This window comes from Dipteris shenzhenensis, chromosome 1, assembly GCF_047967505.1.
Source record: "Dipteris shenzhenensis isolate YYH24624 ecotype China chromosome 1, Dip_SZ_1.0, whole genome shotgun sequence".
Taxonomy (NCBI): domain Eukaryota; kingdom Viridiplantae; phylum Streptophyta; class Polypodiopsida; order Gleicheniales; family Dipteridaceae; genus Dipteris; species Dipteris shenzhenensis.
In genome coordinates, this window is record NC_141596.1 from 20,838,596 (window position 1) to 20,852,970 (window position 14,375).

General features: G+C 42.5%; 1 protein-coding gene across 3 annotated transcripts in view; it reads left to right on the forward strand.

Annotated features, from left to right (window-relative positions):
• The window catches only part of PHYLLO (2-oxoglutarate decarboxylase/hydro-lyase/magnesium ion-binding protein), a 247,108-nt gene that overhangs the window by 119,456 nt on the left and 113,277 nt on the right, over nucleotides 1-14,375 (forward strand). For all 3 annotated transcript variants that reach the window (XM_087373141.1, XM_087373148.1, XM_087373156.1), the window contains 2 exons: nucleotides 9,620-9,750; nucleotides 10,022-10,114. In XM_087373141.1, the coding sequence (XP_087229267.1) occupies nucleotides 9,620-9,750; nucleotides 10,022-10,114 (224 nt within the window). The remainder of the gene's footprint in view (nucleotides 1-9,619; nucleotides 9,751-10,021; nucleotides 10,115-14,375) is intronic.

Consider the following 14,375-nt stretch of genomic DNA (forward strand, 5'->3'; position numbering starts at 1 on the left):
AAGTCAGCGAAAGTGGGCTGTTTGACCCCAATGGTGCTCATGATCTCATTTGTGCATCCACCATCCATACGAACTCTGCTGGAAACCCTCTCGTAAAGTGCCATAACAGCCAGACAATCCCCTTGCCATAACCTGATGAGGCGTTCTTCTGCCACTATATCAAAGGCTTTGCGAAAATCCACAAAGCAGCAATAGACCGTCTGCTTCCGTGCCTTTGCCTCGTCTGTGATACTCATGAGGGTCCATGGTCCCATGATCCCATATGCAACAAACTCGGTGCATAAACCCTCATGATCTTTTGCTCTAATACAAATTGAGAAAGTAGTGCACAAGGGGGAACTCAAGAAACTCAATTTGTAATAGCCAGACTAAGGTCAAATGAAACTACAATAAACAGTGAACTTATATACTAAGCCCATTGTGTGGCATCCAAACCTAAAGAATAAAAATAACTAGGCTATGAACCTAGAATGGAACCACATTGAAATCCTAACGTCCAAGATGGATTTCTGTTTTTAATATCCTTGAATGTTTACAAATATATACTAAGCCCGTGGTCTGGCATGCAAACCTAAAAAGCAAAATAATTAGGCTATGAAACCACATGGAATTTCTAACCTCCAAGATGGATTTCCATTTTTAATATCATTTCATGTTTACAAAGCGGTAAATATGTAACAAGGCATTGAAGCTAATAACTTACTCTTTCTTTCATCTACATAAATGATGCTTTTTATCAAATCCATGTGCTTGTATAAATTGGAGAGCTTTCACTTAACTCTGTCTCTTATAGTTTTTAGTACACCTGTTGATTCAAACGGCTTAGGTTTATGCAGAACAAATCATTATGCTGGCAACTAAACCGCGCATGGAATAATTCAAGAGCATGAAATAGAGAGCAAGGTTGAAAGCATGATCAACTTTATCCATACGATGTCCTTAGCTCTACTGAGCTTGTTGGAGTCTTACATCAAATCTGCAATTCACACATGCTACAAACTTCATGCCACCAGCTCCAGTCGAAACAACGAGCCATCTTATAGAAGAAACCAAGCAGGAGCTGCCTTGAGAACTGCGACACTTTGGTTGTCAATCAGGCCGAAATCAGAGCGCACGGCCAGGAGAGAATTCTGCCATGATTGTGACGTTCATTGACTCCAGAAGCCGCTTCATGTAGGTAGCCATGCACACACGACAATTCGCAATCGGCCAGCCCCCTTTAGTCACAACCCCTTTTGTTTTTCTGTCACCAACACCCCCCTCAAACGAAAGAGAGGGTAGTGCACAAACTGGCTGTTTCCAGCTGTTTTGGGCCTTTTTGCACTTGTTTAGGGGCTTGGTGATGTATACAGTCAGAGGTGGCAAAACACAACATCTATATTTGATATTTCAGTAACTTTCATTCAAAATTTTGAACAGCTCTCTCAAATTGCTAGATCCCAAATAAAGTACACACCCATGTCTTTTTCTATCACTAGTAGGCTGTGTCCTGTGCATCTGTTCCAAAACATTCTGCAACATGCTCTTAGTGTTAACCGCTTTTACTATTCCTACTGAATGTCACGGGAGACGCACCAATTTTTATCCTCCCAGCCAATTCTACCAAGACTTCATACAAGTGAGATAGAGCTGTCCGTAAAATCACGTAAAATCCAAATTCCTTATCTTCTCTCTCAAGTCTTGACAGACCCCAAATCCCTAGATAGATCTAGATGCCACATGTCCTCCATATAGGGCCTTCCTAATGCAACATTTCACCCCTCTCTTGGGATGCATTTAATTCCTTGCCCCTAGGCATAATCTTTGCACTAGGCCCTTGGCCTCAGATCTATCTAGTCTGGTGCTATCAGCCCTCACCTAGGACCTTGACATTAATCCCTCCCGATCATTTACATAAAGCGCAAACACATATATTACAAAGATAGATCCTATAAGGGAAATGTCGACTGATTCTTCCGAGGTCATGCTACCTCGGCTAGAGCGTAACATTCCTTCCCTCTTCAGACATCAGCGTCCTCGATGATAAAGTCTGGGAACACTCTCCGCAACTGATATACGGACTCCCAGGTAGCTTCGGATAGAGGCTGACCATGCCATGCAACCAACACCGTGGGTATCTTCCGATTTCGTATTTGCATCGTTCCTCGGTCCAGGATTCTTGTTGGTTTGCGCCTTGCAATATCCTCTATCTCCTGAAACAAAACCACACCTTCGATTAGTGAGTCACCAGTATGTAAAAATTTCTTTAAACGTGAAACATGAAAAACCGGGTGCACCTTACACCCCTGTGGCAACTCTAATTTATAGGCTACACTGCCTATTTTCTCTAGAATTAACCACGGCCCACAGTATCGAGGTGATAACTTAGCACACTCTCCTGAAGTCAACGACTTCGAGTGCGAAGGAATTCTGAGAAAAACTTTTTCTCCTTCTTCAAATACTCTTATAGACCGATTTTCATCCGCATACACCTTGGCTCTATCCATAGCCTGGCGGATATTAGCTCTCGCAAGTGCTAGCATCTCCCGCATCTGAACTACAAAGTTCGCGGCACTAGGCACTTTCTGAGGTACTCCAACTATAGTCGGATTGGCTGGTCTATAACCATAGTTCAACTCAAACGGACTGAACCCAGTAGATGAATGTTTCCTATCATTGTAGGCAAACTCCAACAATGGCAACCACTTGTCCCATGTATGTTGCCTCAATGACACATATGCTCTCAGCATATCCTCTAAAGTCTGGTTGACTCTCTCCGTCTGACCATCCGTCTCAGGATGATCCCCACTACTCATTCCCAACTCAGTCCTTAGTGTCTCAAATACCGCTGTCCAAAAATGACCGGTAAACCTGACATCTCTGTCTGACACTATGGATCTAGGCAATCCATGCAGACGAAATATATGTCTAATAAACAACTCCGCTACTTGCGGGGCACTAATAGACTCTCTAGTCGGAATGAAGTGAGCCATCTTGGTTAGACGATCAACCACCACAAGGATAGAATTATATCCTCCTTGTGTTGCAGGTAGTCCTACAATAAAATCCATGGAAATGCTCTCCCACTTACTTAGTGGTATTTCCAAGGGCTGTAAAAGTCCGGGTGGCTTCACCCGCTCGGCCTTACTTACCTGACACGAGAAACACCGTGTCACATATTCATAAATATGCTTTTTCATCTTTGGCCAAAAGAAATCTCGCTTCACGAGATCATATGTCTTCTCGACACCTGGATGTCCCGCTTACGGGCTATCATGGCATTGTCGAATGACTCTCTGCCTGAGATCATTCTGACCAGGTACTACAACCTTGCCATTTCTAGTTAGCATACCATCCCTTATGGTATATCTTGCATAAGTTTGGCCTTTTCTGGATGCCAGGTCATCCTTTTCACTTTCCCCGGGTTTTAACACATGAGCTTTAGGCCATAAGCTCTGGACAAACTCGTCCACCTTCTGAGTTTCTTTGATCTCGGTCATTAGAGCACTCTCTAATACCGTGAAACTCAGATTGTGCATAATGCGAGACAACGCATCAGCTACCTTATTGTCTTTTCCTCTTCGGTACCGAATCGTTAGATTAAACTCCTGCATGAGCTCTGCCCACCTAGCTTGGCGGCCCCTCAAGTCAGGTTGTTTACAAAAATGTTTCAGAGTATCATGATCTACATCCACATAAAACTCTGAACCATACAGATAATGCCTCCATGTTTTCAAAGCATGGATAACAGCATACAACTCCAATTCATGAGTTGGCCAATTCCTTTGAGAGGGAGAAAGCTTCTTGCTTTCAAAGGCTACTGGCCTTCCCTCTTGAAGGAGAACTGCTCCTACCGCAATGCCACTTGCATTGGTTTCTAGGAACAACGGTTTCTGGGGATCAACTATTTTTAACACCGGTCCTGAGACCACAGCCTGTTTTATGGTGTTAAAACTTTTCTGTTGATTCTGTCCCCAAATAAAAGGTACTTTATCTGAGGTCAGATCAGTCAATGGTGATACTATTTCGGAATATCCTTGGATATGCCTTCTATAAAACTGGACAAATCCCAAGAATGATCGCAACGCGGTCAGACTCTGAGGGATTGGCCAAGTTAGTATCGCAGCCACTTTCTTCGGATCCATTTCTACCCCCTGTGGAGTAATTATGAACCCTAAGTACTCAAGCCTAACCATACACAGTATAGTTTTCTTTTTATTCACGTAAAGACTGGCTTTCCTCAAAGTACTGAACACTATCCTTAAGTGTTCACGATGCTCAGTAATACTTTTACTGAATATCAAGATATCGTCAATAAAATGTACTACGAACTTTCCGATATACGGACGTAGTAAATCGTTCATAAGCATGACGAAGGTCGCTGGAGCATTGGTAAGTCCGAAAGGCATTACCAAAAACTCATAATGACCAAACCTGCTTCTAAAAGCGGTTTTATGCACATCCTCGGCTCTAATCCGGATCTGATGATAGCCGCACTTAAGATCTATCTTGCTGAAAATCACGGCTCCATGTAATGCATCTAGCAAGTCATCAATCCGAGCCATCGGATACCTGTGCTTAACAGTGATATTATTTAATGCTCTGTAATCTATACAGAGGCGAAACGTATCATCCTTTTTCCTCTTTAATATCACTGGTGAAGCAAAAGGTGAGAAACTTGGTTGAATCTGCCCCAACTTGAGGTATTCTTCCAGTTGCCTACGCACCTCCGCTTCTTCAGTAAAACTCATTCTATAGGGAGGTCTATTTACAGGTTCTGCCCCCGGGATCAGTTCAATCTTATGCTAAACTTTCCGCTCTGGAGGTAACCCATAAGGTAGTTCATCCCTAAAACATTCAGAGAACTCCTCTGTTATAAGATTAGCCAGCTTGGCCATCTCACCACTTTGCGTAACATCAGGGCTAGCCGAAGACTCATCCACCGACTCTACCGATGCTGTGCAAAGGTATAAAAACTCTACTTGAGCCTTTCTGATTTCCATCACGGAAACCAACGGTCCCTGAGGTATATCTTTTTCACCTCGCAAGACATAAAGCACATCATTCATCTTGAATTGATATACGTGCTTTTTCCAATCAATGGCTGGATTCTTACGAGAATGCCACGCCATTCCCAGGGCTATATCCGCATGAGCAAGCTTGGTCATTTCAAAATCAAGCTTCTCAGTATAGTCCTGAATCCGAAGCTCCAACTGGGTAACCCTTTGGTCCCATACTTCAGTTGAACTTCCGTCTGCCATCCTGACTGTGTACGCATAGTCAGATGGACTTGTCTTTAATTTCAGCCTCTTCACGAGCTTGGAGTTAATCACATTGTGAATTGACGCTGAGTCAAACAACACAATGACATCATGACTGGCCACTTGCCCTTTCATTTTGATTAGCTCCGTATCATTGAAGGCTGTATACCTCGTTGCTGCGGGCTTAGATAGGATGTTATCAGGTGCACTCGTCACTAACTTAGCAACAGATACACATAACAAACAAGGTACTAACCTCTGAGAAGGTCCCGCCAGTTGCATCTGCATATGTTCCGCATTGGGACTCTCCTGCATTTCTACGTCGCATTCAGATATTATCATATTAGCCGTGCGACGATCTTTGTTCAGTGGACAATCCTTCCACTGATGTCGCTGAAGGCAGCCGAAGCACAATCCTTCTTTCCTAGCTTTCTCTTTTTGTTCAGGGGTCAATGAGGACTTTGACCAAGCCCGGGCTGCCATTGGAGTTATTTTCCTTTTCACCCCAACGGTGGTACTTGTTTTTGCTGGTCCCTCAACCGGCTTCACCTGCTTGGTTTGGCCACTTGGCTGCGAGACACTTGTCTTTGAAACCCATTTCCTCTGAAATCCCCCTTTTCTCGGGTGCTCATACTGAGTCCCTGCCTGCACAAATCCACCAGATCTGCCTCTGGCATCCTCATAGTTCAGGGCTACTGCTATAGATTCATCTAGTGTAGTTACATATTTAGCCCGAACTTCCATTTTTATCTTATCGTTCAGTCCATAGATATAGTCTTTTAACTGAACCGACATAGGGAGAGGGTCGGTTATTTTCATAACACATTTCCAGAATTTGTCAGTGTACTCTGCCACTGACAAGCTCCTCTGACGAAGATTTCTATAAGCATCCCAAGCTCGGGATTCTTCATCAGGTGGGAGAAAGTGTTTCTTGAATTCAGTTTTGAACCCTTCCCAGGTGGTTGGAGCAACTTGATCCTTCTGTTGCTTTATCCACCATCTGTCCGCTGCCTCAATAAACAGGTGTGTGGCCTGGCGGATCTTCTTTAGATCGGATCTAATCTCACAAATGGCGAAGGCTGCTTCCCACTTGTGCAACCAAACCTCGATCACATCAGAGCTGCGCTCGGTCATCCGACCAGCGTACTTCTCCGGTCTATAATTAGCAATATTGGGCACTTTGACCCTAGCGCGCTCTAAGGAATGAACACTGGGCTCTGGCTCTGCTGGAGCTTTGCCCTTGTCAATCCTAGACGGTCTAGCCGACAAGGCTTGCACCATCTTCCTAATCTCATTTTGACCAGCATTCACCTGAAGCTGCTGGTTCATAATCTGCTGTAAAGCATCCTCTAATATTGAAATCCTACCAATCAATGTAGGTGCTGCGTGATGTGACATCTGTTGTGTAGATTGAGCTCTAGACTCACTAGGATTCACCCTTGAACTCTGCCCTTCTGCTTCCATTTTGTTGAAAGGGAATTTTAAAAAAAAAAAAAAAAAGGAAAATATATACTGCCTCCTTTTTCTGGTTTTTTTTATTTCCACTCTGCGAAAAACGATAAACTCAAACGAACGGAAAAGATGCTCCCTGGGCTTTTCGTCAGTTCCGATTTTATCAGATATCTCCGAATTACAGTAGGTCCTGCTACCGATTATCCCATGTCTTCATCTGATTCGCCGTAGATCGTGCACGCCGCTCAATTGTCAGCAGCGAAGCATCGCCAATTATACTGCACTTAGACCGTACTCCTTGTCAACTGGCTCAGCATAGTAACGAATCAGTAACCCTCGTAGGACCTCCAGCTTTCCAGCGAGCTAATCATTTTCAGATGCTCGATTATGGGAAGCTTTGCTGTCGCAATTCCTTGACTCCTACGATGTATCTCTTAGAGACCTCCAACTGATTCGTCGTTCCTCGTCGAACTGCAGAACCACCCCGCTATTCCAAATGTTGACCGTTCGTTGGCCACGGTAACTAACCTGCGCTACTTCCCTTTCGCCTCACAGGCCCGTTCTCATGCTCTACGACCTGCTGGTGTAGGTCTGCGTCAATAGTTCGACGCTCCCATCCTTTGATCGCTCCACCAACAGTCCGTCACAATCCGACGGGTTCCCTCCTCACCTTGGCTCTGATACCAAATGTTAACCGCTTTTACTATTCCTACTGAATGTCACGGGAGACGCACCAATTTTTATCCTCCCAGCCAATTCTACCAAGACTTCATACAAGTGAGATAGAGCTGTCCGTAAAATCACGTAAAATCCAAATTCCTTATCTTCTCTCTCAAGTCTTGACAGACCCCAAATCCCTAGATAGATCTAGATGCCACATGTCCTCCATATAGGGCCTTCCTAATGCAACATTTCACCCCTCTCTTGGGATGCATTTAATTCCTTGCCCCTAGGCATAATCTTTGCACTAGGCCCTTGGCCTCAGATCTATCTAGTCTGGTGCTATCAGCCCTCACCTAGAACCTTGACATTAATCCCTCCCGATCATTTACATAAAGCGCAAACACATATATTACAAAGATAGATCCTATAAGGGAAATGTCGACTGATTCTTCCGAGGTCATGCTACCTCGGCTAGAGCGTAACACTTAGTTGCACAGCAAGTCCAAATCCAAGCACCAGCTTGAACCTCCAAAGCATCTCCATCACAAAACGAGTGTGAAAACTAGATGTCACTCCCCAAACAAGAGAAGTATTCCAAAGAAAACCAACACTGCAAACTGACAGTTGATTTTCCTTCGAACATGACAAACCTAAGATGACATTTTATGCAGAAAAGAAATCTAAACTAACTCGTGGATCATGCATGAACATCTGCTAACTCAGAACGGCCAACCTTCGTCGTCCTCGCTGGTATCCACCTTTCAGAGCCCAACAACCTCCTCGACTACATGCGTGCCCTCAGTAGTCTTTTCCTTGTTATTACGAGTAATATCTTCTTGCTTCTTGAAACAATATTCCTCTCTATGACCTGGCTTACCGCAATATGCACATTGCTGTCTATTCTTGGTCTTCCCTTTAGACACCTTGCTTGTGAATGCGCATTTCTTTTACCTTGAGCCTCTCTTCATCTAGTAGCATGGGGATCATTTCTGAGAGACTTGCATCATTATTAATCCTTAAGATCGTAAGGAGATCGTCATATGCATAAGTTAGGATAGAAAGTAGTACAGCTTTAGAGTCATCATCTTCCATACGTACACCAAGATTAGTGAGTTGTTGAAGGATTGATCACATTTGATGTAGGTGCTCTCCAAGCGTCTGATCCTCTGTCATCTTCAAACCACCTCGACCCAAACAAGGTCTCCATTGCAGTCCAGTTCCCACATGCCGTTTTGTAGGAGTCGAGATGATGGCTATACCGTCCGCCAAGTACTCGCCCGATAATTCCAAGAGCCTTCTCATTTCTTTCCTCCCAGCAATTCACTGACCTGAGTGAGTCACTAGCTTTTTTTCCCAGGGGCTTTTTTTCAGATCTTGAGACGAGAGACCAGTAGCCCTTCTCCATCAGATATAATTGAAGCGTGAGCTGCCAAATTGGAAAGTTCGTGCCATTGTAAGCAATCAACTTTATAGTTGACTCGAACTTACTTTACATCTCTCCTTCCGTAGCCCTGATACCACTATTGATTCAAATGACTTAGGTTTATGCAAACCAAATCATTACACTAGCAACTAAACCGCACATGCAATAAAGATGAAATTCAAGAGCATGAAATAGTGAGCAAGGTTGAAAGCATGATCAACTTTATTCATACGACCCCCTCAGCTCTACTGAGCTTGTTGGAGTCTTGCATCAAAGCTACAACTCACACACGCTACAAACTCCATGCTACCAACTCCAATTAAAACAATGAGCAATCTTATAGACGAAAACTAGCAGGAGCTGCCTTGAGAACCACCACACTTTTGTCGTCAATCGCACAACCAAGAGTTCTGCCATGAATTGTGAAGTCCACCGAATACGGAAGCCGCTTCATGTGGGTAGCCATGCACTCCGTGCACACACGACAAGTGGTAATCGGCCAGCCCCCCTTAGTCACAACCCCTTTGGTTTGACTATCACCAACAACACCTGGCTAGTTTATTCATTAATAAGTCTTCAATGTAAGTAGACTATACATAATAAAAGATTTGTACACAAATGCAAGCTCTAAGGTCTTTTTTTTTGGGTAGATATTGTGGTAGCTTATGATTCAGACCCCTTTCTCTTTGCATGAGTGGTAGTTGCCACTATATGTGTTGCCTACATGTTGTGTAGAATAAATTTCATCAAAGACAAGGCATGATAGATGATTATATCTTAAGTCGTTTGATTAAGAAAAAATGAATTTTCAATGTTGATATGACCTCCTGTCGTTGTGTAGAAACATTTGATCGGGGCATGTACGCGGGTCCTGTGGGCTGGATTAGTGGGGATAAGTCTGAATTTGCTGTTGGCATCAGATCTGCTCTAGTGGAGCCTCAATACCATGAGTCATTGAGGGGGAAAGATGTTGTAAGAAAACGCTCTATTTTGTGCAAGCTTTATGGAAGATGTTGTAAGAAAGTGCTCTATTTTGTGGAAGCTTTATGTTTGATTGACTTGAATTATATAACTAAGGGGAGGTTAAACTAAGGATATTTGAATCTCAAGGTCGTCTTTTATGTAGATGGTTAGTCAGGATTAATCATATTAAATGTGTTTATCTAGTTACTTTTTTGGTAGGCACGTTTTCGAAAAATTGGGTTGGCTTTTTGCTAATGCTATTATTTCCCACCTTTTGCAGGGTACACATTTTTTTTTGTATTCAGGAGTTGGGATTGTCAAGAGTTCAAAACCTTCTTTAGAGTGGAGAGAACTTGACCTGAAAACACACCAAGTATGTCATTAGTACTCGATCCTGTTCGTAAGGTGTACATGGTTTATTTGTATAAACATCTCAAATTTATAGAAGCTTTGTTGTGTGACATTTGTGTGGCTTGTCTTTTTCACGGTGCAAAATGGCATCTAGTCATCATTATTGGGTCTAGATGTGCTATGTTTCAACATTAAGGTTACACAGATTGTAAAAGGAAATAAATAAGCTTGTCATCTAGGGGACATTTCGGTCCCCTAATGCCTTTTGCAAGGGCTCCCAGGCATTTCCACCACTCCCATGGGCTCTTCGAGCCGTGGTAGTTGTTCATTACCGGGAAGGACCATATAAACCTTTCACACACACCCCCTCCAATGGTCTGCAAAAGGTGCTTTCAGCCCCCTTGACACCTGTGTCCTTTATGGCTTGGCCTGAGGGCCTCCACCCTCGTTTTTGAACCCCTTCAGGCTGCCTTTGATAGCCAAGGAGGGCTCTTTTGGGATGTCCATAGGCTTTAAAGCCCCCCTTTTTCTCTTTTGGTTCCTCCTTTCCCTCTTTTTCCATCCCCTTCGGGTCTTCCCTTTTGCCCACCCTTTTCTCTGCAAGCTAGCGGATTGTGGTTTTTTGTTTGACCTTGATCCATCGATACACGTGCTTAGTTTTTCCTTTGAGAATTATTCATTAGAATAGAGATGTAATGGGGGGAAGAGAACCACATGCGAACTCCCAAAAATATTTGTAGAGCTCCTAAACCAGCACTGGGGTTTGGACATTTTTAGAATTGTCATTTTGGAGAATAATGAGAAAAATAATCGTGATGCTTGAGAAAAAGTTTATTAAAATCTTTGGAAGACTGATGGGTCTATGAGATTGTGAGAAGCTTGATACAAACTAGTTGGAGGTGTGGAGCTACTATTCGAGCATCCACACCCATACAAAAGCCAAAAAGCTGTATCCTAAATAGTGATAAAAAAAGTAGTCATCTACAACATCTCATCACCTCATCTACAATGTCTCATCACCATCATTATCAATAGCAAAGCAGCTATCATCATAATACAAAGGGAAATGTGCTCCAAGGTCAACTTGGTCCCTTCCCTCGTCAAGAGCGAGGAAGTGATAGTACGAAAGCATATATAGAATGCTGCCGGCTCCCTGTGGATGCAATCCATTGCTGTCTCCTAGTCACATCTCTACGCCTAACAAGGGTGACAATCACCCTTACCAGTCTCACACCCACTCTGACCATGTAGGGAACGTCCTCGAGTGTAATCTGTGCATCAACCCTTTGCTTGAGCTGCCGTGTCACTAGCTCTTGGTCTCGATCATGCCTAGGTCCTGTAGGGGGGGGGGGGGGGTTCCATATGGTCCGGTTGGAAGAACTCCATGATCATGCTTTGAGAAGAGTCCACTAGGGTACAGTCCTCATGTCTCTAAGATCGGAGTAGGCATTCGCGATGTGTGACTGCCTCATGAATGAACGCGGCCAGACACCGCTGATCTGGAAAAGAGAGAACTCAGGATAACAACTCAGAGGTATCTCTGAATAGGCAATAAAAACATCCTTTGATCTCATAGTAAACAAGGCATTTGAAGATGAAATGTTCCTCTGACTCAACCTCCTGTAGGTTGCACAAAGTGCATTTACGCCTCTCCCTTAGTATACCCTATGCCCGACCACTCTCAATGCGGAGTCTATGTGAAGAGACCTGAAACTGCCCAATGGAGATCCACAATGAATGGGTTAAGTGAATTCATGTATCCCCTGGTGGGTCAATAGACCCCTCATCCGAGATATGTGGGCAATGCTCTCTGTAGAAGCTGAGCTCCACTGAGAGCTCATTCGGCTCCAACCAGGTCCGGAATGTCTGTAGTTGTAGAAGATCCTCATGTATGGCTTGGTTGACCTCATGATACCAAAGAGAGAATATTTCCCTCACTTCTCCATGATTTCGGGAAAGCTCAAGGATCGCAATAGCAAAGCGAGAGATTTGTTGAAAGGGAGGAAGAAGTAACTTGGAAGGTGATTTTGGTGAAATTCTATGGGGAAGTAGTGAGAGCACAAGGTGATCTGAAAACGAGATGGGAGAAGGGAAGAGACGAGCTAACCATTGAAAGGATGGTAATGAAGGAATGTAGGGGTCTTGATTCTTTTAGTTGGGAGGTGGAGGCTTGGATACAGTGCAGGCTTTTGCATTACAGCTTGACCAGTCGGTTGGTGAAATTCTATGGGGAAGTCGTGAGAGATTACAAGGTGATCTGAAAATGAAATGGAGAAGGGAAAAGACAAGCTAACCATCGAAAGGATGGCAATGAAGGAATGGAGAGGTCTTGATTCTTCTGGTTGGGAGGTGGAGGCTTGGATGTAGTGCTAGCTTCTGCGTTATAGCTTGACGAGTTGGCTGGTGTATGTTTATTTCTGCTTAGTCACCTTCTTCCGTTTTTCTTTATTTCTTGTTATCTCTCTCTCTCCCTTTTGTGTATTTGATGCATTTTTGTAAGCACTAGGTTTGCCCAAGAGAGTGCGTGGGTCTTTAGAAATCTAGTATAGTTGCTTATGCTTGTGCACTGATGACGGCATAAGCTTTGCTTTGCTTGCTAGGTATGTTTTTTCGATTTTTTTTTGTGGTTATCTTATTTTTTTCTCTTTTCGTTTTCTCTTTTATTTTCATTGTCGACTTTAGGACTTTAGGACTTCAAAAATCTGAATTTGTATGATTGGATATATTCTAATCTTACAAAGGTGTAGCTTTTCGTTTGGTCAAAATACTTGACAAAATTTTCAATAACTTCAACTCTTGGTGAGTGACTATGTTACTAGGTAACCATAAAGTCTAAAAGCTGGACCAATAACAGTGAGCTGATTCAGGTGTCTTTACGATTGTCTTTAGAGGATGCAACATGCTTCCAATATGAAAGTGTAATCAATGTGGCATTGCTGACATTTAACCACATATCTTGGACATATACTTTCATTTTGATTCAATACAAAATTTTATTTACCAAGTCATAGGTTCTCTGTAAACCGGGATGACTCACACTAGGATTGTCATGATATTTCTATAAAATCTTTTTCTTAATGTCATTGCTCTTAGGTATGTATACCTTACCCTTGTGGAATAACAATCCATTTAAGATTGTAAAACGATTTCTAACCTCCAAAAGTGAACATAAAACTTGCCTCCCGTGTCTTGTAGCTTAGACAAATCTTCATAATTTTTTAGCATCAGCTGCGTCAACCTCACATGCTCTGAGTTCCCATATAAGCCAGTAGTTGACTCTCCATGTTAGGGAAGTCTTTCAATGATCCTCTTACTGTCTCAAATATTTCCTTTTCAGTTTTTTCAGCAACTTGAGAATCCTTACCTGCTCTCGCCAGATCTAACGAAGTATCTATCTGTCTTGTCCTTAAAAGACAAGCCCAAATTATTCAAAAACCATTTACAAACTGGATGAATAAAACGAGGTAGCTAGACTCCAAGAGCACATGCCTTCTAGAGGATGATAGAGATTTCAATAAAACTTAAGGGGCTCATGATATAAACTAAACATCAAAAAGTTGATCCATACAAATAATGTCTCCATACCTTCGAGGCATGTATTACATTACAATATATACTTTTTTCTATGTGTAGTACTTTAGTTGTGCAGCATTCAACTTTTGTCTTGCAAAAGCACTTCGTCTCTCATTTGAAATAGAGTGGAACATGTAGCAAGACCATGAGCATCTATTCCAATTACAAATAGCTTGTTAGATTGTACAATGGCTAGCGTAAGTGTAGTGGTCACTTGATGTTTTGAAATTTCAAAACAACCATTCATTTCCATATTCCAACTTGTAGGCTTGTTGCTCTTCTTTTTCACCCCTTCAGACGTTTGGTCAATGAGAGAGCATTCTTTGCATAATTTCTAATATGGTTATGAAAAAATATTATAAAGCCAAGAAAAATTATGCCTTGTCTTATTGTTCTAGTTGTTGAGCATTCTAACAATTTTTAAGCCTTGGTGACATCACTATGTACCCCCTTTTCAAAGATACTATGGAGTCATCAGTACATACTCCGTCTTCGGAGATAATATACCCAATGTAAAGGGTCTATCGTCTTGAAAAAAATACTTTGACTCTTTGGCATATAGTTTCTTTTGCTATAGAATATCAAAACAGTTCTAACACACATTTCATACTTCTGTAGGGTTTTATTATAGATAAGTATATCATCTAAAAACACCACCACGAATTGTTCAAGTACATGCAAAATGTGTCATTCATCATCTTTTGAAAGTT